Genomic DNA, 24,710 nt, shown 5'->3' with positions numbered 1-24,710 from the left:
AAATACTACCAATGTCCACCATACTGCCTTAACCACAGTAAACATATAATAAAATATTTTTCGAACTGTAAAGACTATTTTCTGTTTTGAAATATTATACTATGCCAAATTCAGACTTAAATTGAAGAAAGTAGGGAAAACCACTAAACCATTCAGGTATGACCTAAATCAAATCCCTTATGATTATACAGTAGAAGTGAGAAATAGATTTAAGGGAGTAGATCTGATAGAGTGCCTGATGAACTATAGACTGAGGTTCCTGACACTGTACAGGAGACAGGGATCAAGACCATCCCCATGGAAAAGAAATGCAAAAAAGCAAAATGGCTGTCTGGGGAGGCCTTACAAATAGCTGTGAAAAGAAGAGAAACAAAAAGCAAAGGAGAAAAGGAAAGATATAAGCATCTGAATGCAGAGTTCCAAAGAATAGCAAGAAGAGATAAGAAAGCCTTCCTCAGTGATCAATGCAAAGAAATAGAGGAAAACAACAGAATGGAAAAGACTAGAGATCTCTTCAAGGAAATTAAAGATACCAAGGGAACATTTCATGCAAAGATGGGCTCCATAAAGGACAGAAATGGTATGGACATAAGAGAAGCAGGAGATATTAAGAAGAGGTGGCAAGAATACACAGAAGAACTGTACAAAAAAGATCTTCATGACCAAGATAATCACGATGGTGTGATCACTCACCTAGAGCCAGACATCCTGGAATGTGAAGTCAGGTGGGCCTTAGAAAGCATCACTACAAACAAAGCCAGTGGAGGTGATGCAATTCCAGTTGAGCTATTTCAAATCCTGAATGATGCTGTGAAAGTGCTGCACTCAATATGCCAGCAAATTTGGAAAACTCAGCAGTGGCCACAGGACTGGAAAAGATCGGTTTTCACTCCAATCCCAAAGAAAGGCAATGCCAAAGAATGCTCAAACTACCACACAATTGCACTCATCTCACACACTAGTAAAGAAATGCTCAAAATTCTCCAAGCCAGGCTTCAACAGTACATGAATGAGAACTTCCAGATGTTCAAGCTGGTTTTAAAAAATGCAGAGGAACCAGAGATCAAATTGCCAACATCCGCTGGATCATCGAAAAAGCAAGAGAGTTCCAGAAAAGCATCTATTTCTGCTTTATTGACTATGCCAAAGCCTTTGACTGTGTGGATCACAATAAACTGTGGAAAATTCTGAAAGAGATGGGAATACCAGACCACCTGACTGCCTCTTGAGAAACCTATATGCAGGTCAGGAAGCAACAGTTAGAACTGGACATGGAACAACAGACTGGTTCCAAATAGGAAAAGGAGTACGTCAAGGCTGTGTATATTGTCACCCTGCTTATTTCACTTATATGCAGAGTACATCATGAGAAACGGTGGGCTGGAGGAAGTACAAGCTGGAATCAAGATTGCCGGGAGAAATATCAAGAACCTCAGATATGCAGATGACACCACCCTTATGGCAGAAAGTGAAGAGGAACTAAAAAGCCTCTTGATGAAAGTGAAAGTGGAGAGTGAAAAAGTTGGCTTAAAGCTCAACATTCAGAAAACTAAGATCATGGCATCCAATTCCATCACTTCATGGCAAATAGATGGGGAAACAGTGGAAACAGTGGCTGACTTTATTTCTGGGGGCTCCAAAATCACTCTAGATGATGAAGGCAGCCATGAAATTAAAAGACGCTTACTCCTTGGAAGAAAAGTTATAACCAACCTAGATAGCATATTCCAAAGCAGAGACATTACTTTGTCAACAAAGGTCCGTCTAATCAAGGCTATGGTTTTTCCAGGGTCATGTATGGATTCGAGAGCTGGACTGTGAAGAAAGCTGAGCGCTGAAGAATTGATGCTTTTGAACTGTGGTGTTGGAGAAGACTCTTGAGAGTCCCTTGGACTGCAAGGAGATCCAATCAATTCATTCTAAAGGAGATCAGCCCTGGGATTTCTTTGGAAGGAATGACGCTAAAGCTGAAACTCCAGTACTTTGGTCACCTCATGTGAAGAGCTGACTCATTGGAAAGACTCTGATGCTGGGAGGGATTGGGGACAGGAGGAGAAGGGGAGACAGAGGATGAGATGGCTGGATGGCATCAGTGACTTGATGGACGTGAGTTTGAGTGAACTCCGGGAGATGGTGATTGATAGGGAGGCCTGGAGTGCTGCAATTCATGGGGTCGCAGAGTCGGACAGGACTGAATGACTGAACTGACTATTTAATAATTTTCTTGAATATTAAGAACTAGAGTGTGCCTATCTGTTCCAAAAAAGACAAATAGTAGAATTAATGGAAATGATAAGTGTAAGGAAGGAACTACAGTGATACAGGAGAGCAAGTGGAAAGAATCTGAATTCTGGACTGAAAAGGCCTGAGTTTATGTCCCAACTCAATCACTTTTTTCTGACTTTTAACCTTCAATTTAGCTCTCTTCATTTGTAAAATGGGGTCTGCTCCACCAGCCTCACCCCAATGCCAATAAGCACATCTGTGTGTACACATGTGCTCAGTCAAGTCCAATTCTTTGTGACTCCACGGACTGTAGCCCACCAGGCTCCTCGTTCCATGGAATTTTCCAAGCAAGAATACTGGAGTAGGTTGCTATTTCCTACTCCAGGGGATCTTTCCTGGCCCAGGGATCAAACCTGCGTCTCCTGCATCTGCTGCACTGGCAGGTGGATTCTTTACCACTGTACCACGTGGCAAGCCCATAAGCACACCTACTACTCAGGTAACAGTTTCTCATTATAAGTCTCCAATAAAAGAAACTAGAGTTCCTTGGATAAATACAATGACTCTAAAGCTGTGGCAGGGAAAATATCAAATGAACGTAGAACATATTGTGAAGCCAAAATGGAAGTACTCATTTGCAGTCAGTTAAGCTGACTGTGCTCTTTTCCCTGAGGGGGCCTGGTGTACCATGGCTGCAAACAACAGCCTCTTCGCAGTGTATGCATCATGTTGCCTATATGGGTTGCTCTAAGGGACCCTGGAGACAGCCCTTTCCAGTGGACACTCATGACTGGCATAGTGTCCCCAATCTAGGCCCCAGACAGGTATGCACAATGCCTTTGGAAAGCCTCAGGGCACACTGGCAAGTATCCACACTGGTTAAGGCATAATGTCCATCTGTGCCAAGCTACAGAACAAGAAGCAACTGACTGAAGCCCTGACTAAGAACCTGGCAGACATCACGTTAACCAAATGATCAAAGCTCATATCATTAGTACAGGACGTATCACCGTCACAGACCTCCTGAAGCATGAACACACCTTCACTCTACAGCACTGTCACCCAAAACGTTTAACTTCGATTTAATCAAGACTGAGCATCAGAATTTTGCAAACTGAAGAACATTCTACAAAATACTTGGTCAGTATTCTTCAAAATAGTTTCAAAATTATGAAACAAAGACTGAAGAACTATTCCAGATTACAGGAAACAAAGAGACGTGAATACTTGCTACAACACGCAATGCTGGATTGGATCCTGAACTAGAAAAGGACACTAATAGAACAACTGATAAAACTTGAAATAAGGTCTGTAGATAATATTATTATCAGTGTTAATTTCCTGTTTGGCTATTTAAGATACCAACATTTTAGAAAGCCAGTCAAAGAATATATGAATATTCTTGGTACATTTTTTCTTACCTTTTTGTAGGTCTAAAATTATTTCAAATTAAGACTGTACACACACATGAAATTTCTGAGGAAACACAGCAATATGAGAACTATTTTATGCTTGCTTTACCAGTATCTGCCACAAACTTTTGAAAGCTCTTTAGTATACAATAGAGAAAAATTCTCAAGATGATGTAGGCTGATGAGAGACAATGACCAAACAGCATGTGTATGTAAACCCTTCAATGCTTCTACCTTGTCCTCTCTGCCCATAAAATCTATAGTTTTTAATACAATAATTAAGAAGAAATGGAGAAAAATTACAGTAGCTTAAGTTCATGGCAAGTTACTTGAGGAGTTTGGAACCGCAACAACGTACTTCACCTAAAATGCCCCCTTTGTCTTCCTATCAAATTTAGGCTTTTTGCACCATTTATCTAGCTTTGATAACACAGCTCATGTTCTTACACTAAAACCTGACCCACGTGGACTAAAATATTACAAATGACTCATTTCAAAGCTCTTGCTAACCAAAGAAATGATTTTTAAAAAGAAAAGATTAAAGTATTTTTAAGTAAACACTCATATATATAATTTATTTATATAGACTAGATTTATATGTATTAGATTTATATATAAAGATTTCATATCTTTTAAGTAAACATCAATAAATGTAACTATCTATAATACATAATCTAAAGTCATAAAAAGGCTAAGTTCACAATAATCATCTACTCTCAGCTCTAAGTTGTTAAGACACTAAATCTTTTTCCTTTGTTATAAAAATTTATTTTTATTTATTTGGCTACTCCAGGTCTTAGTTGCAGCATGTAGGATTTCTACCTTCACTGCGGCATGCGGGATCTTTTTAAACTGCAGCATGCTATATCTTTAGTTCCAGCACGTGAACTTAGTTGCAGCATCTGGGATCTAGTTCCCTCACCATGAATGGAACTCAGGGCTCTTGTGTTGGAGGCTTGGCGTCTTAGCCACTGGACCACCAGGGAAGTCCTTAAATCTTTTACCTTTCTTACACAGTAAAGAATCTGACTGCAATACCAGAGACCTGAGTTTGATCCCTGGGTTATGAAGATACCCTGGAGAAGGGCAGGGCTACCCACTCCAGTATTCTTGCCTGGAGAAATTCACAGCTTCTCTGCTGGCTCAGATGGTAAAGCATCTGCCCGCAATGCAGGAGACCTGGGTTCAATCCCTGGGTGGGGAACATCTCCTAGAGAAGGGACTGGCAACTCACTCCAGTATTCTTGCCTGGAAAATCCCATGGACAGAGGAACCTGGCAGGCTACAGTCCACTGGGTCACAAAGAGTCAGAAACAACTGAGCGACTAACACTTCCACATTCAGACACAATCTATCCTACCATAAAAACTTCAAAGTGAATTGAAAGACAAGACTGTAGCTACTTTAATCACCAGATTACTGAACTACACACAAAGTTATATACATAACATGTAAACATGTCTTTCCAAAATGAAGTACTTTTTACTTTCAATGTTTTTCCTCACTCTTCTGGGACTATTTTTTCCAATAGCAGGGAATCAAGTCCTTCATTACCAAAGAACCAATCATGTATTTCCAGTATCAGACTGAGAACTCTGTGAAGGCAAAAAGACTCAGATTTTACTCATCTGTATCCCCAAAGCTTATCAGCTTAACACCAGAAAACTTAAAAAAATTTAGTTCCAATCCTTTCTCCAGCAAATAAGAAATGCTCATTAATGTTTGTTTTATCTATTTCACTCAGAATCAATATTAATGACTGTGCCAAAGCTAACAGCAATGTAAAAACCAGAAGAAGGACTAAATTTGACTAGTAAGAAATGCTGCAACACCCTGATCTCCATCTGTTTGGCTGTTTCTATCGGCCTGCCACTTCAGCACACATGTATGACTGATGCTTATAGGGCTCACTGCACTGCAACATTTAACTACCACTACATGTGCAGCACACACATAATGGATTTGAATTAACAGACTTTACTGAAACAGTTCTAACTGCTATTTTTACAGCACCTAAACACTTAAAGATCTGAGGTTGAGATAATATCCTACTTTGGCAAGATATACAGATAATTAAGTATATACAACTGGGTCTAGAACTTTGTCATTCAATATTAACCCAATAAACTGTCAAATAAACTGTCATCTATCACTAGAATCAGAATTTTAAAATAATATTTTATCTTAACTCAGTACCTAAAGGGTAAAACAAAAAACAAAACATTTACAGATCAAGTGGCAGCAGAGTACAAAGATGACTGGCTTAAAAAAACAAAACAAACAAAAAAACCCTCAAGAACAATACTTACAAACACTAAAGGAAAAAATTTCATTCAGCTCAACAGACGTATACACAAAAGCCTATGCTGAAATCAGTATACATTCACGTCCATGCCAGAATTTTGTTAGCTACTTAATAGCTTGCTGATGTACAGATAATCACTCAGTCATGTCTGACTCTTTGCAACTCATGGACTATAGCTCCCCAGGCTCCTCTATCCATGGAATTCTCCAGGAAAGAATACTGGAGTAGGTAGCCATTCCCTTCTCCAGATGATCTTCCTAACCCAGGTCTCCTACACTGCAGGCAGATTCTTTATTGTCTGAGCCACCAGGAAAGCTGACAATATTCTATTAAACATAAACAATTAACTTTAAGTGAAATTTTACAATGAAATAAAGCATTCTAAACTGTTTCACATCTTAAGATTTAAGAAACAGAAAATGTGAAAATTTTCTACATAGGAGACTATGTCAAGTTACAAAATACTAGAGCCAAAAATGCTAGGTATCATCTGAACCATCTTACTCATTCTACAAATGAGAAAACTTTGGTTTTTTAAGAAATTGCTTTTTAAAGGAAGACTACACAATGGACAACACTAACACAAAATTATATAAAGAAACAATAACCAAAACTCACTATCAAAAGCAAATAAAGACCAAGAAACTGATGGGGACAGAGGAAAAGGAAAGGAGAAGGTAAATCCATAAATGGGCATTTGGAAAGGTAAGATATCCCGACCTAACGAAGTTTGAATCCTATCATGTACTAATAGGTTAGTCCTCTCATGCCTCAGCTTCCTCATCTATAAAACAGATGTAACAGTGCCCAACAGGATGGATGTGGGAATTTAAAAATTTATTAATTCATGTAAGCATTTAGAACAGTGTCTGTCACACAGTAAGCAAAAAAAAAAAAAAATGTTAGCAAATATCATCTGTTATAAAAATGTAGTTTTTATACCTCTTCTCTTACACTGCCAGTAGGAGTACAAATTGGAACTGCATGGGGACAGTTTTGTATTACCTTGTAAACTTGAAAATTTACAACATAACTTAAATCCAACTATTTTAACCCCAAATACATTAAAGAGAACCTTTAGCATATATGCATTAGAATACTGCAAAAAAGTTCACAGTGGTAACACTCATGATAGCAAATACCTAAAAATAACTCAAATATTCTTAGACAACAGACTGTCTATATTGTAGTAATGTAACACAATGGAGTATTATATGGCAGGGCAAATGAATAAAAAACTATAACAAAAAGAATGGAGACATCTTAAGACATTACTGAGCATAAAAAAAATCAGTTCAGGAGTTAATATACACTAAGTACATTCCTTTTGTTGTTGTTGTTTAGACGTATGGATTATAGCTTCAGGCTCCTCTGTCCATAGGATTTTCCAGGCAACAATATTGGAGTGCGTTGCCATTTCCTTCCAGGAGATCTTCTCAGTCCAGGGACTGAACCTGTGTCTCCTGCATTGGCAAGCAGATTCTTTACCACTGAGCCACCAGGGAAGCCCATATCCCCTTTATAGATTTCAAAAATAATGAGACACTGTTAGGCGTACATATACATGATAAAGGTTTTTTTTAACAGGAAGTAAAGGAAATCAACCCTGAATGTTCATTGGAAGGACTGCTGCTAAAGCTCAAGCTCCAATACTTTGGCCAATACTTGATGTGAAGAGCCGACTCACTGGAAAAGACCCTGATGCTGGGAAGGATTGAAGGCAAAAGGAGAAGCAGGTGGCAAAAGATGAGATAGATAGCATCACCAACTCAACGGACATGAATGTGAGCAAACTCCTGGATATAGTGGATACAGAGAAGCCTGGCATGCTATAGTCTGTGGGGTGGCAAAGTCAACCTCATGGACAAGTTGGTGACTGAACAACAGCAACAAAATGATATACACAACACATGATAAAGTAACCTCGAGGAAGAGGTCAAAGGAATATAACAGCAGTATGTTAGGTAGATTTTAGCTATCATCAATGTCCTGATTCTTGGATTATACTAAGTGAATACTTGTCAAGTAAATAAAAAAGTAAAAACAACAGACTACAGAGGTCCATACATAAACCAATGATGACAGTACGAACCAAGATAATCATTAGTCTAATTTCGTGCACCAAAGGTTTTTAAAAAAGGAACTGAAAGTTAATCATAATCTGCTTTGGAATGAAAGGTCAAATGAGGTAATTCATGTTTGACATACAGCAAAATACTTAATACACTTCAGCAATTAATATTATCCAAAATGGAAGAACGTATCAGGATAAAATTCATACGATGTATAGAATAAATCGTAGAATAAAAGCCTATGATTTATAGACTAAAACACATTTCAAGATTTAAAATCTCCTCACACTAAACTAACCTCTTTCCCGTTTCCTGAAGTGGAAACCAAATCTAAAAAACACAGAAGCAGGCGTGCTGCAGTCCACAGAGGTCAAAAAGAGTTGGACACAACTTAGCGGTTGAACAACAACAAATAATCTTTAACTTAGCTATACTTTTTATATGTACCGATACCATTTAGTTCCCCAATCAGGCCCACACACTTCGATTCTAATTCCTAGGCTTTCCTCTTCTTCCTGAAGTCTTCTAAAACCTTTCCTTTTTCTGCCTTCTCTGCTTACTTCTATTTTTTTTCCCCCCAATCATCTAAAAAACACTACTTCTCCCCATTGGTAAATCAAAACTCATACATACACAAATCCATTTTTATATAATTTTCATGCAAAAAGTAATTTATGGGTAAGAAAAGATTACTGTCTTCATAAGCACAGATGCTCAGACACTAAAAGACTTGCTCTAACTCACATAAGTAAATGGCAAAACTGAGACTAGAATCTGAGTTTCTTTTCTTTTCTATATAGATCTCCAGATTTTATAATGTGCCAACTGGCATAATTCTATTCTTTCTGATACAGGTAACTCACTATATATATAAATCATATGATCTATGTGACATTTTTAGAGAAACAAATCTTAAAATCCTTTCTATGTATTTTTTGCCTTTATAAAACTTTTAACATGAGTGCAAAAAAGAAAACTTCTTCTGTGGGTAATTTCCTGCTATGTTCCAAGTTTCCTACAATGTGATTGTATTCTTTTTGTACTTCAAAAAGTTTCTATTAATCTTTGCTGGATTTTTACGTTCTTACTTTTTGTTTGAAAATGGCATCTGCTGTAATTACAGTGCACGATCATGACTTGCCCTTGAGCAACACCCTAATGTACTCTAAATGCTGCCTCTAACCAGAGTACACTTCCTCCCAGAAATGTGCCACACAAGTTAGAGGCATATAATGCCATAGGATATAAATACACAAAGACTTTACAGTTAAAAGTTTTCTTTTTTTCCTAATATAAATGATTAAAAACATTCCATTTCATATTGAAAAAACAACTCAATTATTGACTAAAATGCAATATTCATAGTATCTTTGAAATTGTTTATCAGATTTCAAAATAACTATATACTTTTTACAAGCTGCTTTGGGATACATTCCCAAATTCATGAATGATAAATTTGGGGCACTTCAGTGAAAGAAATCTGAGACGCAATGATGTAACGCTTATTATCTATAACCTAGCTTCAGTGATTCAAATATGAATTCCCCTACAGTGCCTCACAACTCAACCCTGAAATGCACTGCCCTGAGAATCCTATACCTTTTCATATTATCTATTTTCATGAAATAATAAGCTGAACATAAATATAAATCTTTAGTACCAATAAGGAGACACATCCTTAAAGGACAATATTCCATAAATTGCACTGTAGTTCAGAACCTGGCACTTTAACTACAAGTGTCTTAAGCAGCATTATTTTTACACAGAATAGATAAAATATCCTATAATTCTAATCTATAGAATACAGAAATCAGCTTGTGTCATCTTAAGTCCAAGTTGTTTTACAAAAGGTTTTGTGTGTGTGTGTGTATGAATGCATGTATGTACCTATGCACACTTTGTTAAAAAATAGAAAGTATTTGTTACTATTACAATCAAGAGTTTAAAAGCTGTTTTAGGGTATGGGCCTTGGAGTCTCCACCAGCTATTCAACTTCCTTAAGTCCCAGTTTTCTCACCTTTGTAATTGCAGGTAATACAGTAATAACATTTCAAGTAGCTGTTATCAAGACTAAATCTATCAAATGATTTTAAGACAATGCTGCTACTCATTCCAACATTAGCTGTCACTTAATTACATATTGGGAGCTATGTAAAAAACCCACAAGGTACTAAAGAATAAAGATGAAATCTAAGAAATATGAGAATGCATTTATAAATAATCCACAATAGGCAAAAAATACAATTGTTTGAAATCAACACTTCATAATTAGAATTTAAGGCCACATATTCTTTGACATTAAGTATTTCACTCCCATAAATGTACCTAAGAAATTAATTGAACAGAAAAAAAAACAAATGTATGCAGAAAAGATGCTCATTACAATTTTATTGATAAGCCAAGAGCTGGACACCAAAGTGTTCACTACCAAGAAAATACCTATGTAAACTTATGGTACAACTTGATGAACTATTATAGACATTAAAATAATGATTACTAAAAAAACCCATGTGTAAGTATAGAAATTAAGTACATTTGAGGAAAATAAATAATATTCATATATACACTATTAAAACGAATAAAAATATATCTGTACGGTACTAGAAACAACTGAAAACTATGCTGAGTTTTGTTCTTGTTTTGTCCTCCCCAAAACAAAGTCAGTGTCTTAGTCCATCAGCTTGCAGTAACAAAATACAACAGAATGGGGAAGGTAGCTAATAAACAACCGGAATTTATTTTTCACAACTCTGGAGGCTGAGAAGTTCAAGATCGAGATGCCAGCATGGCTGGGTAAAGGCCTTCTTCCTGGTTCACAGCTAGGGACTTTTCACATGGTGCAAGGGACTCTGTGGAACCTCCGTCCTCATGATTTAAGGCCCCACACCATTATACCATTGTCTCTGGGGGTTAGGATTTCAACATACTAGTTTGGTGGGGATATTCAGATATCAGAAATCAATTAAAAGGATTCAGCTCAGTTTTCCTACTAAGGACCTAGCTGAAATAGTGTAAAACCAAAAATGACTAGACATTAGCCAGTAATTATTAAGTCAAACTACTTTTGTATGATGTATGCTGGGACCGAGTACACAGTACAGATTCAGACTCAATAGGACCTATATAATTTAAAACTCAACATTCAAAAAACTAAGACCATGGCATCACTTCATGGCAAAGAGATGGGGTGGGGGGGAATCAAAAAACAGTGACAGGCTTTATTTTCTTGGGCTCCAAAATCACTGCAGATGGTGACTACAATCATAAAATTAAAAGACACCTGCTCCTTGAAATAAAAGCTATGACCAACCTAGACAGCATATTAAAAAACAGAGACATTACTTTGCCAACAAAGGTCCGCTGAGTCAAAGCTATGGTTTTTCCAGAGGTCATGTATGAATGTGACTGGACCATAAAGAGCTGAGCGCTGAAGGACTGATGCTTTTGAATTGTGGTTTTGGAGAAGACTCTTGAGAGTCCCTTGGACTGCAAGGAGATCAAACCAGCCAATCCTAAAGGAAATCAGTCCTGAATATTCTTTGGAAGGACGGATGCTGAAGCTGAAACTCCAATACTTTAGCCACCTGATGCAAAGAACTGACTCATTAGAAAATACCCTGATGTTGGGAAACACTGAAGGGAGGAAGAGAAGGGGGTGAGAGAGGATGAGATGGTTGGATGTCATCACCGACTCGATAGACAAGAATTTGAGCAAGCTCTAGGAGCTGGTGATGGGCAGGGAAGCCTGGTGTGCTGCAGTCCATGGGGTCAACAAAGAGTCGGACATGACTGAGCTAAACTGATAAAACTAAGAAGCTAACTTTGCTCTCTCCCGAAGTATCAAGATGAGGAAAAACTGCAAATGAAAACTCAGGTGATTATAGAGAGGCCAGCTTGTCCACTCATTCATCTACTTCTCTCCCCTTTCTTTTTGAAAAAATTATCATAGAGTTGAAAAAATATCTTAATTTGATAGACTACTTATTAAAGTTATTTGTTATATTTTCTTAACTCTAAGTTGATTAAGTTTTTTGGATCAAATAAAATAACTCTCAAGAGAAAAAGCATACACATTTTTCCTCGTATTTTTAAGCTCCTAATTTATGTTCATTTAGGACTTTGATTCATAGATAACTTCAAACTCGATCCTAAACCAAGTTTTAGTAACTACATATCTAAGGCTATTATTTTCTAAATAACAAATGACACAGTATCAGAGTAATAATGTTAAACATCAGGCTAAATCAAAATATAAACAAATTTTTGCTTTAGTTGCTGATGATTATAAAATGAACTAAATATAAGCGTACAGACCTTTAGCTGTCCAAATCAAAGTCAGCACTAAGACACAGCAACAAACTTCTAGCTAGCAGATCTAGCTCACGTCACCCATTATGAGTTCCTAGTTGATTACACAGGCAAAAAATTAAAAATCTAAATCTTTAATAACCTGAAAAAAAGACTCCTCCTCCCATCTCCCATGAAAGTAATTTCTTTCCCCCTCCATATAATCTGAAAGTTCCTTCATTCAACTCTGCAAAAGATGACTTTTCCCCACTGCTGCTGCTGCTACTAAGTCGCTTCAGTCGTGTCCGACTCTGTGCGACCCCATAGACAGCAGCCCACCAGGCTCCGCCATCCCTGGGATTCTCCAGGCAAGAACACTGGAGTGGGTTGCCATTTCCTTCAATGCATGAAAGTGAAAAGTGAAAGTGAAGTCGCTCAGTCATGTCCGACTCTTTGTGATCCCATGGACTGCAGCCTACCAGGGTCCTCCGTCCATGGGATTTTTCAGGCAAGAGTACTGGAGTGGGTGGCCATTGCCTTCTCCCTTCCCCACTGAAATTAGCTAATTTTTATGAAAGTGAAAGCTGTTCAGTCATATCCAACGCTTCGTGATCACACGGGACTGTAGTCCATGGAATTCTCCAGTCCAGAATACTGGAGAGGGTAACTTTTCTCTTCTCCAGGGGATCTTCCCAACCCAGTGATCGAACCCAGGTCTCCCACATTTCAGGCATGTTCTTCACCAGCTGATCCACAAGGGCCCAAGGATACTGGAGTAGGTAGCCTATCCCTTCTCCAGTGGATCTTCCCGACCCAGGAATCAAATCCAGGTCTCCTACACTGCAGGCGGATTCTTTACCAACTGAGCTATCAGGGAAGCCAATTTTGATGGAGAGACATCAAATCTATTTATACGTATTTCCAAAATGTGCTCAGATGCTAAAATTGCTTTGAAAAATATACACAATAGAGATTTATATTATTTTTTTGTGTTGGAATGTTTAAATTTTAAGTGTTTCTGAAAAGCAGCTTTTCAACATTTAAACTCAAATACAATTTTTCCATCAGGTCCGTAATCCTTTTCAAAAAGTAACCCTACCTTAAGGCTAAATGAAAATGAGTACTGATTATTTCATGAACATAGTACCTTTCTCCTCAAGAACTGAAAGTTCTTTTTAATATTCTCTTATCTCTAATCAAAAAATGTTATGGAGGGAGGAGGGAAGGTTACGTTTTATCTTTTAACATCCCGCTGAAGTAGGGACATGTTATCCTGGCTTTACAGATGGAAAATCAAGCACAAAGTCAGGTTACATGACTTGCCGAAGTCTTAATGAGACAGTCAGTAGTAACCACAGATCATGTTAATTATGAATACCAAGTCAATTATAGAAATTCAGTGAATTTTGTTTCAAAAAGATCTTTATAACCGTATTAGGATTAAAGTATCCCCAAAATACAAAATGTTCTGTCAAAGACAATATCATTTATTCGGATAAAGCCCTATAGTATCAGTCAACATTTTGGTCAGTCTCTCAGAAAATTCTTTAAGTTCATGGTAAGTTCCAAATCTGGATAATTTATTCACATGTCTAGCTTCCTTTCTATTTCCTAATTACCAACACCATTATTATATGAGATCCTATCACTTCCAATACTCCCAACTCCTCCAGGATAAGCCCTTCCCTTTTCTTATCCTCTGTGACACCCTCCTTTTCAATTTCCAATTCCAAAACCCTTACTCCTGTTTCTTAAAATTGCAGTGGCAGATGTCAATAGTCATACTCAATTTTAAGCAGCTCATCCCACACACTAATTAAATACAATGGCCCTGGCTCAGGATTCCTCTCCACCTCAACTTCTGATACCAACCCAGGAAACTGAACAGCCATACTAGTGAACTTTTAAAATATCCTAAAAAATCCTGGTTCCTCTACTCCAACAACCTGTTTCTACTTTAATCTTCCATCATGTTACCACTCTGGAGTCTGTGTTCTTTGATCAAAATCTATCTTTTGATTTCCCCACTTGCCCTCTACCAGTTCTTTTTATCAAAACTTATAATCCCTCAAAACAGTTGTCACTTCTACTTGTCAACCTATCACTTCAAGCTTATTTTTTTTTTCTTCAAAATCTAGTCTGGCCATGAAATATATGAGGTACCGCTGCTGCTGCTGCTAAGTCACTTCAGTCATGTCCGACTCTGTGCGACCCCATAGACAGCAGCCCACCAGGCTCCCTCATCCCTGGGATTCTCCAGGCAAGAACACTGGAGTGGGTTGACATTTCCTCCTCCAATGCATGAAAGTGAAAAGTGAAAGTGAAGTCACTCAGCTGTGTCCGACTCGTAGCGACTCCATGGACTGCAGCCTACCAGGCTCCTGCGTCCATGGGATTTTCCAGGCAAGAGTACTGGAGTGGGGTGCCACTGCCTTCTCCGATATGAGGTACAGTGTGGTATAAATATAGTGCAATTTGAATCTCAGTTCTACCACTCACTCTCTTGCATGGCTACAAGTAAGTTACTAAAACTCTTTTAAGTCTTGGTTATCTCAATTGTAAACTATGGATAATACTTAGTTCACATGGTCATTAGGAGGATTAAATCTAGCACAGTATCTGACCCAAGCAATTAAACAGTTTGCAAGACTCCTCTTTCCTGGGCCGTGCTCTCCCAATTAACAACCTTCCCTTATTTTTTGTTTTCCTCTTCTCCATTATCAACATCACCTCATTTAATAAATAATCTCAACTCCAAACTTCCCCCTAAACTTACATAATCTTGCTTTTTGCTGTCGCCATTTCATCACTTCCCATTTTGTCTAATTTCTCTCCTACCTCTCAAGACTTTTCTGTCTTTTATTGTCCCTTCTCTGCTGCTGCTGCTGCTGCTGCTGCTAAGTCGCTACAGTAGTGTCTGACTCTGTGCGACCCCATAGACGGCAGCCCACCAGGCTCCTCAGTCCCTGGGATTCTCCAGGCAAGAACACTGGAGTGGGATGCCATTTCCTTCTCCAATGCATGAAAGTGAAAAGGGAAAGTGAAGTCACTCAGTCGTGTCCAACTCTTAGCGACCCCATGGACTGTAGCCTACCAGGCTCCTCCGCCCATGGGATTTTCCAGGCAAGAGTACTGGAGTGGGGTGCCATTCCCTTCTCACTCTCCCTTAAAAACACTCCTGATTCTCACTATTCATTTTCTATTACTTTTTAACATTATCCTTGGGCAATTCTTCACTGGCTTCAACTATAGGCATATTTTGCAGATACTGTAGTTCAGTTTCAGATTACTTAAATATCTTCTATGCTTGTTTTTCAGTTCCCCCTCCCCACCAGCCTCTCTTCTTGGAATGCCCCTCCTCTTCCCATTGCCCTCATCTCTGGCTGACTCCTAAATACCATCTCTTTTCTGAAGGCCTCCTTCACACACAACTCCCACTCTGCAGTTCATCAACGGTAAAATTACTTTCTTCTTAAGCCTTGAAGACTTCATAACCAGAGCACTCAGCACATTTCAGAGGGATCTAGTTCCCTTGCTGGATAGTGAAAGCAGTTATCAGGTTTTACTTATCTTTGTATCTCCAGGGCTAAAGAAAAGTCAAGTGCCTAATAGGCACTCAAATGTCACTGAACTGAGTTTCAAGAAAAAGTTACTAATGGTATCTGACGTGAAAAACTAAGAAATCCATATATATAACTTAGCAACTAAAATTCTGAAATGCTTTTACATATAATTAAAGGGACAAACCCAGAACTGATCCCTAATTCCAATCTCAAAATACCAATGTAATTCACAACAGAACAGTGAAAGAAGTTTGGTGATTTTATGCCAAAGTTAATCATTAACATTCTGATGTGGTAAAAGTTATAACTTTGAAAAAGTAGCATCAAAAAAGTCAAAGTTCACTAAATTCCATCTAAAGTTTGGTAATCCAACTACTGGATACTAAAACATTAACAAATACTGCGTATTTGTGAAATTAATCTCTAATCAAGTGAAGAGACAAACAAAATGTGTCTAATCATAAGTATAGTGTCATTATATAATACCAAGAGACAATTAAATTCTGCATTCCAAGTCATAATGCCCTTTATTGAAACTATAATACCTGTTTCACAGATAACATTTAGCAATAAAATGATAAAACTGATATTAAAATTTCATTTCCAATTACTCTTAAATTTAGAAATGCTTATTCTTCACACTCTAAATATAGAAAGAAAATGCCTTCCAAAGTAATTTTAAAATTTCATATACTAGGTAATTTCTACTGTTCAATCCTACATTTACAAGCAACATGGATGATCTATTAAATGTGGATTTGCAAAGTACAAAGAAAGTCACTCAGGATTCTTGAACTAAAAGCAATCCTAAAAAGTGGATCAAATACAATCTCATTTTAAATCAGAAAAAGTAAAATTCTAGGAAGCAGAAAAATAATATAAATCCATATTTATGAACATTTATATTATAAATCTATAAAGTATGGACATTCACTTCCCTACTATAAGCAGAGACCAAATGACAATCTGGCATTTAAGATTGTATCATTCGTTTTCCTTGTTCTTCAAATGTGACAAACTATATTGATTTTCTCATGTTGACATTCTTGCAATCTCACAATAAATCCAGTTTGACTGTGAGGCTTTGTTGTTTTTAGTTCACTGAATTGTGTTTCATTTGCTACTTTTTGAAAATTCTCAGCCAGTATCTCTCAGTATTTCCTCTCCCCCATTATTTCTTCTTTTGGAACTGTTAGCTGCATCTTGGACTTGTTCATCTTATTGTTCACATTTCTTAACCTTCCTATTCTATATCTCTTTCTTTGGGTTCAGTCTTTAGGACCTCAGTCATAGTAGGAAGATTTTAACCTTTTGTGCCATGGACCTCTTTGGCAGTTCTAGTGAGGTCAATGGCCTCCTTTCTCAGAATATTAAAGATTTTAAATAAAATACGTAAGATTACAAAATTATAATTATATTGAAATAATTATCAAAATATTTTAAATTTTGGTGCTTTCTTCGGCAGCACATATACTAAAATATTTTTAATTTTAATAGAGTAGTAATGTTCCTGTATTAACATATTAAAATGCAAGCTCTACCAATGGCTTAATAACTATAATAATTTCAAACTAGTGATGGCAGTAAGTGCTATTTCAAGATATTTGAAACAACCAAACAGGAAATGTACTGTATGGGGAAAAAACATGAATCTATTGGTGTTATGCACTGAACTGAATCTCTCCAACAAGACGTTAGGTCCCAACCCCCAGTACCACAGCAAGTGACCTCATTTGGAAAGACGGTCACCATAGATGTAATTAATTAAGAGAAGGTCATAGTGGAGTTGAGTGGGCTCCTAATCCATTATGACTAGTGTCCTTAAGAGAAGATGGCCATGAGACACATGTAGCACTTTGTTAGACCAGCCCTGCGAAACTAACATAGTTGCTGTCTCAAGTACCTCTAACCCTGCTATGGTTGCTGGTATTTTCTTCAATTATGAATGCAGACATATTTCAGGTAGAGATTAGTAAAAGCACTCTGAGACATAAGCCCTTATGTCTACATCAATTACCATCTCAGTCTGAGATCCAGTACTCATTAACTATGCTTTAACAAAAATAATGAACTATGTTTAAACAAAAATATACCAACAATTTTTTTTCCTTCCCATTACAGACCATTCTGAGTGCCACAAAAACACCACCTTGTGGGTCTGTTAAGACTTTGGTTCTAGACTCTAAAATGAGATGCCACTATCACACAAAACTTGTAATAAACAGCAAGTTAAACTTAAAAGAACAATTCATTATCTGAGTTAATTTCTTACACTGAATAAATGTGAAATTATCCTCTAGTGTTAGATTAACATTTGTGTGAATAACCAAATGAAAAGACTGACTTTTGACACTTTTAGGCCAGTAAGTAAAGCATGAGAGCTGGTATCTTAATACATTCCTCTTAAGATCTACCCCAAAAGCCTTTTGTTCACTTATTCATCTAAAGACCACATTTATTTAAGAAAATAAAAGTTTTCCATCTGTGATGAATATTATCAAAGACACAGGGTTATTAAATTAAGCTCAAAATGAGGAAGCCTTTAGAGATTAGGAATGCACCAACTGTTTCCAAATGTATCTTGGTTCTTCAAAATTCATGCTTCTACTTCATCATCCTATGAGATCTACTGGAAGTTTTTCATTTGCTTAAACATATCAAAATCAACAATCTAATAAAACTGACCAATTAACAAATACATATGTTACATGTATTAGCCTATGTAGTCTAATACATGGAGAAGGCAATGGCACCCCACTCCAGTACTCTTGCCTGGAAAATCCCATGGATGGAGAAGTCTGGTGGGCTGCAGTCCATGGGGTCGCTAAGAGTCGGACACAACTGAGCGACTGCCCTTTCACTTTTCACTTTCATGCATTGGAGAAGGAAATGGCAGCCCACTCCAGTGTTTTTGCCTGGAGAATTCCAGGGACGGCAGAGCCTGGTGGGCTGCCGTCTCTGGGGTCGCACAGAGTCGGACACGACTGAAGCGACTTCGAAGCAGCAGCAGTCTAATACATTAGACTGACTTACAGTGTGTCTATCTCTGTATTACTTTAGGATAATTTAGAACAAGAAGAGCCCATGATGATGATTAGTTCAAATTCCTTGATTTACAAGTTAGCAAACTGAGGGCCCCAAAGGCTGTCACTCGCCCAGAATCAGAGAATAAATTAGGTACAGTTAGGACAGAAACTCAACTCCCAAGTCCAAGACCAATGTTCTTTACATTATAGTGGTGTCTGACTCTTTGTGACCCCAGACAGCAGCCCACCAGGCTCCTCCATTCATGTAATTCTCCAGGCAAGAATACTGAAGTGGGTTGCCATGCCTTTCTCCAGAGGTCTTTCCAACCCAGGGATGGAACCTGGGTCTCCCACATTGCAGGCAGATTCTTTACCATCTGAGCCACCAGGGAAGCCCCGCATAAAAGCTGGTGAGAGTTACATAAATTATTAATGCCTTTTATATGATCATTTTAATCCTCTTTATATTTAAAAACAGTGCAGTTGCTCTACAACCAACTAACAAGTTTTCTGTTTCCTAAAAAATCAATTTTATTATCCAGACATTTAAAAAATAGGAATACAATCTCATTTCCACCTTCAAAGTGGGCAAAAATTTTTTTCAAAGAGAATTGGACAGACATTTCAAGGCATAAGCAGTCTCATACGTTGAGTCTTCTTTTCTAGAGAGCAATTTAGCAGAAAGAGTAGGACAACTTAAAATTTGCATATTTTATTCAATCTCTAGACGATTTCAAGGAGAAAAAGGTATAGATTTGGATGAAGACACAACTTAGGATCAAAGGCAGCACTGTTCAGAAATAACAGAAAAATAGTAGATCAATTAAAATATGGTATACACTGAATATAATGTAGGTGTTAAAAATTATGTTTTAGGAAATATTTAATGATACCAGAAAATATTCATATATATTAAGGTATGACAGTACCCTACTATGCAACTCTACTTTGCTGAAACTACATGTGTATACATAAATTACATAATACATGTGTAAAGCATTTATCACAGATTTTTACTCTTGGCACATAGTAAAAACCAGATAAATGAACACGATTCATGGAGAGTTTGACTATGTATCAAATGTTTAAATACTGTTATGTGAATGGCAGAAATGCAAATACATTACTTATTCACTTTAAAGACCAGTTTGTGCATCATTTGAAATAAACTATCACTCTTGCATGGAGGATTTTTTGTTGTTTTTAGTAACACTTTTAACGCAGTTACAGTTCCTACTGAAGGCTGGAGAAGAAAAGCAGACTTTCACCAACCTTCCCCAAGTGTGGCATTGTGTAAGACGAAGTGTTACAGGCTTACAGAATTACTTACTTAGTTTAAATACATTACTTACTTGATTAAATACATACCCACAATCAACCTCTGAGAACTATTTATTTCTCTCTCTACACATAACTCTAATTTCAAATAAGCATGTACTAGAAGGTTTCAAAATGAGGCCTCTAAAGGCCTTGATTTTACCACAATGACTATCTAGAAAAGGTTAATGGTTTTTTAAGACACTGGTAATCTGCACTCTTTTTAAAAGTCAAAATCAGGTGAAAAACATACAAGTGTTAAGAACAGTCTCTAATTACCTATTGATTATGGATTTTTAAAAAAGAGAGAAAAGAAAAAGGAAAAAATATACATAAGACTCCAATAAAAACCATATATTAGGGCAATTTCAAACTATGCTAAGGCTTTAAGGGCATCTACCATAACATCTGTTTCTTCCTAATACATGTAATTATAAATAATAAATTTTCCACTTGAAAACATTATAAAGAGCAGATACCTAAATTATCAGGATAAAGTCTACATTCCAAAGAAGTTCACTCTTTCTGATTTACCTACTGTACTAACAATGCAGACTCTAATAAAACTGATTATCAGACGAACACATCACTTTCTAAAACAAAAAAAAGTAAAACCCACAAGAGTTTGTCCCCACGAAGAGTTAACATCTCATGGCAAAAATGGTATGTTAAAACACACTATTCTTGACCTATCAAAATTAACATAACAAAGCCCCTAGCAGGAAAAAATTTAATAACAAACCAGGATAAATTAGTGAAAACATAATTCTTAAGTCTGAGAGAGATAATTTCCAAATTGTCCCATACTAAGTACATTAATTATTTTAAAGGCAATTTTACCATTAATAAATATTGTCATTAGGAGCTTCGAATATCAAAATCTCTGAGATTAAATCACCGGGAATATTTATATTCATTTTTAGTGCAAAAGCAGTTATCATTCACTGGTAGTCACTACAACAAAAAACTTGTACTCTCAATTTGTCCATGGTAAGTATTACAAGAGTCCACTTAAAAACTGTATTTTACAAGTGTGTCAATTCACATTTCCATATTAGCGTTTCTATCAGCTGCATCCATAAAAGGAGGTATTCAATATTTTACTTTAAATATGGTAATTAGTCTTCCCCCACCCCCAAAATAGAACCTGACATTTTGATCCAGGCTACTTTCTTAAAAGAAGGTATCAGCAAAAAGTACCGTCATTCTGTTCACGGGTTTTAGCAGTTTTTCTCTTAACTAAGCGTTATCTGAGATACTTCTTGATCTCTCTCAAAGTAGGTCTAATCTGCGGAAGGCTGTGAGACAGTGTACAGCACTGTGAATGGCCAGCCAGGTATTTTATGAATGGAGGCGATCACGTGATCCCAGCACCTCCCCGAACTGATATTTCCCACATAACTGTGTCAACATTCTGAGAACAGGGGTAGTTGTTTGTGTGGGCGCATATTTTTGAATTTAACCTATAACTTCGATTTCTCCTTACTTTCTGAACTCAAAACTTTACATTAAGACTGGCAGTTGAGCTTCAAATTTCTTCCTGGGAAATCCTTTCAAGATGTCCAAGGTGATGGATGTTTAATTATTTTTTTATGAATGAAAAGTGTGCTATGCAAATGAGGGCGATTCACAAAAAGAGAGAGAACATGGCGGCCACTTCTGCTTCTAGACTGCACTGACACTGCAGCAATCCACCTTCTCCCACACCCCGCTCTTCAAAAGAGTGTGTTGTGGATGGGGGCTGGGGGGGACGCTGCTCTGCATTTCTCAAGCTATTTTATGTTAAACAAGCCTAGGCTTTGGACTTTAAAGCTCTCAGAAAGGTCTGACTCGAGGAATGCTCTTTACTTAAAGGAATGCGTCCTAGGACTAGTCCTAACTCACTTAACTCTTTCCAACCCTTCGAAGATAAACAAAACTTGAATTTAATAACAAGAAAACGGACACTAATATTCTCTTGGAATTAAATTCCGTCTCAATAGAAAACTGTTGCAGCTTCATTATTCCTCCAGGCAGCTGTTATGTTACAGCAAAATATTTAAAAGGCAAAGTATTTTGCTTGGAAAACATAAGGACAGCCCAAATAAACAAAAACTTAAGCTGAGATGTTCTACAAGTTAATGAATGAAGTCATCAACATGTTCAGCAATGTAAACACTGTTAAATCGACGTGAACGGTGTGTTTCAATGTAGCTGAAAGATAAAATTTAGATTTCAAAATTTTCCTATGCTCCTCATAAAGACAAGTCCAGCGTTCGCAAAAGCAAAATAGAATAGTTCAACATCGCCCACACTTCAGGTGTCCCCAAAGCTACAGAAATTATAAAAATGCTTCCCTAGCTCCATTTTTTACAAAAATTTTACAGGTCGTAAGTTTAAAAAGGGTGAGGGGCGGGGGGAGGCTTAATCGGTATTTAAGAAACACTGACTCATCGAATTAAGATTCAAGTGCAGTTTGATGCAGGAGGTGCTCCCACACATTAGTTTCCAAGTGAAACAGCTATAAAGGAGGCAAAATGGATATTTAAGGTATGTTGATTGGTGTGCTAAAGTGAAAAAGGACAGGCCAGAGGTCTTCCAGTCACCGGGTGGGATAATTGCTACCCCTCCTCCATCCATCCATATTATTCCATCTCATGGACAAACAATTGCCATCCCAGGCCAAATTCAATACCTTCTCCCAGAAGAAAGCAACTAAATGCTGGGGGTGGGGGTCCGGGGTTCCTGCCATTAAATAAAATGGCTCAAGAAATCAAATGTTTTCTCTAGAACAAGATGCACTCGAACTCTCCACGGTTGCAAGCACCCAAGTCCCCGAGGAGGTCTGGGGAGGCGTCGAGGGAAAATGGGGCGGTGGGGGCGGTTAGTAATCAAAATCAGTGAGGTGCTTACTCGTTGTCAGAAGTCGCCGTCTCCTCGCTCATCTTTCCCTCACCGCGATCCGATCTGGAGATGGAGGAGCAACAGCAGGCAGAGGAGCAGCAGCAGCACTGAGGGGCAGGAGGCAGCGGCGGCCGGGGGGGCGCGGGGGCAGCGGCTCAGGGGCCTCACCATGGTGGATGCCTCACCCGGAATGGTGCCCCCCCAGCCGGGAACTCCGGCCACCCCCGCAGGGGGGTGGCGGCGACAACCTCCACCGTGGCGACCCCAGCCTCTTCCCTCGCCTCAGCGTCCAGCCAAAGGATCCGAGGAGGCCGGGGAGGGTGGGAGCCAAGCAGAAAAGGAAGGGGGGGCTGCGAAGGTGGACTGGAGACCGGCTCCTCGGGCCACGGGTGGAGCGCGGCGGGGTCCGGCCAGGAAGGAGCAGGCAGGAGGACTGAGAACCCAGGAGCAGAGGCGGCGCTTCCCTCAGGGATGCGGCGAGGAGGAAGCAAGGATCCGCTTGGTGGGGGCCGGCGGGGGGGTGCCGAGGCCAGGCTCCGGGCGGCGGCGACGCGGTCCTGCCGGAGCCCACCCCACCATCTCCCGCCTCGCCGCCGGCTGCCCGCTCAGCCCCGGGCGGCGATCGGGCCGGTCCTTCCGGACGAGCAGAAGCGGGAGAGGGGCCTCACGGCGGCGGATTCCTCCAGACACGCTCCGGCCGGGACGACTCCAGAAGAGGGAGGAGGGGGCGGCGGGGCGCGTGTGAGGCAGGGTCGGGCGAACGTATCGCCCTCACCCGGGTCGGAGAAGAGCGGCACGCCCGAGGGGCAGGGTCCGGAGAAGAGGCGGGAGAGCGAGGAGACCCGCCGCGGGTGCCCCACCAGACGGTGCCCACCAGCAGCTCCGCGGGCCAGCTCCTCACGCTCGCCAGAGGGGAGCCGCGAGGGGGGCGGCGGAAGCGCTCACGCCGCCCGCTCCTTCCGCCGCCGCCGCTGCCCGAACCGGGGGCGCCCGCGGGAGAAGGAGGCGAAGTAGTCCCTGGCGATTTCTGCAGGCCGCCGGCTTCCCGGAGGGCCAGAGCGGGTACGGGGCGGGGTTGCCGCGCGGGGTGCCCGGACTGAGAGGGCGTGTAAGTAGGAGGACTAAAAGCTGCGACCTCCGGACGAATCACTGCAACTCGAAGTCGTGTGCAGCATAGCAAGTTTCAGGAAAGTAGTTCCCTCCTCCCTTCATTTCCCAAATCGTTGTCGAGCCACCGAGCGGGGAGAGGAGGAGGGAGGCGGAGGGATACGCAGGCACCGTGCTCGTGTGCGTGCGCGCGCTCCAAACTCTTGGCACGCCGCGAAAGGGGGCGGGGGTGGGAGCTGCACGGGGAGCCGCTCGGGAGGTTGCATTGTTGCGGCGCGCTGCTCCCCGTTACTTGCTTTGGAATATCCTGGTTGTTTGAACAGAAAAGCTAGAGTGACAGTGTGCTCCAGGAGGAAACTGGAGGCCGCTCTGTTCTGCTATGTGTTTGTATGTGTGTGTGTGTGTTTTCCTTGCAAAGAATGGAACTGGCATGAGTTCATCTTTAGTTGGTGGGGGTTGGAGAGAGGGACTGTACAAAGAGAGCTCCGCCTGCTGTCCCTCTGCTTGCACTG

At 39.4% G+C, this 24,710-nt stretch overlaps 1 protein-coding gene and 1 non-coding gene across 2 annotated transcripts in view; one reads left to right on the top strand and one right to left on the bottom strand.

Moving 5' to 3' along the window:
* Positions 1 to 24,117, bottom strand: part of SPRED1 (sprouty related EVH1 domain containing 1) — a 122,991-nt gene extending 98,874 nt beyond the window's left edge. Inside the window, exon 1 of the mRNA XM_061430716.1 lies at positions 23,101 to 24,117. Coding sequence (XP_061286700.1) covers positions 23,101 to 23,132 — 32 coding nt within the window. The 5' untranslated portion in view covers positions 23,133 to 24,117. The remainder of the gene's footprint in view (positions 1 to 23,100) is intronic.
* Positions 2,862 to 2,995, top strand: LOC133256294 (small nucleolar RNA SNORA70). The gene has a single exon (XR_009739168.1). It is a non-coding gene; the product is annotated as a small nucleolar RNA SNORA70 (small nucleolar RNA).
* Positions 24,118 to 24,710: the final 593 nt, after the last annotated feature.

Source organism: Bos javanicus, chromosome 10, assembly GCF_032452875.1.
Source record: "Bos javanicus breed banteng chromosome 10, ARS-OSU_banteng_1.0, whole genome shotgun sequence".
In the NCBI taxonomy this organism is placed as follows: Eukaryota; Metazoa; Chordata; class Mammalia; order Artiodactyla; family Bovidae; genus Bos; species Bos javanicus.
Note: the sequence above shows the minus strand (reverse complement) of the source record. Positions and strands in the feature narration are given on the sequence as shown.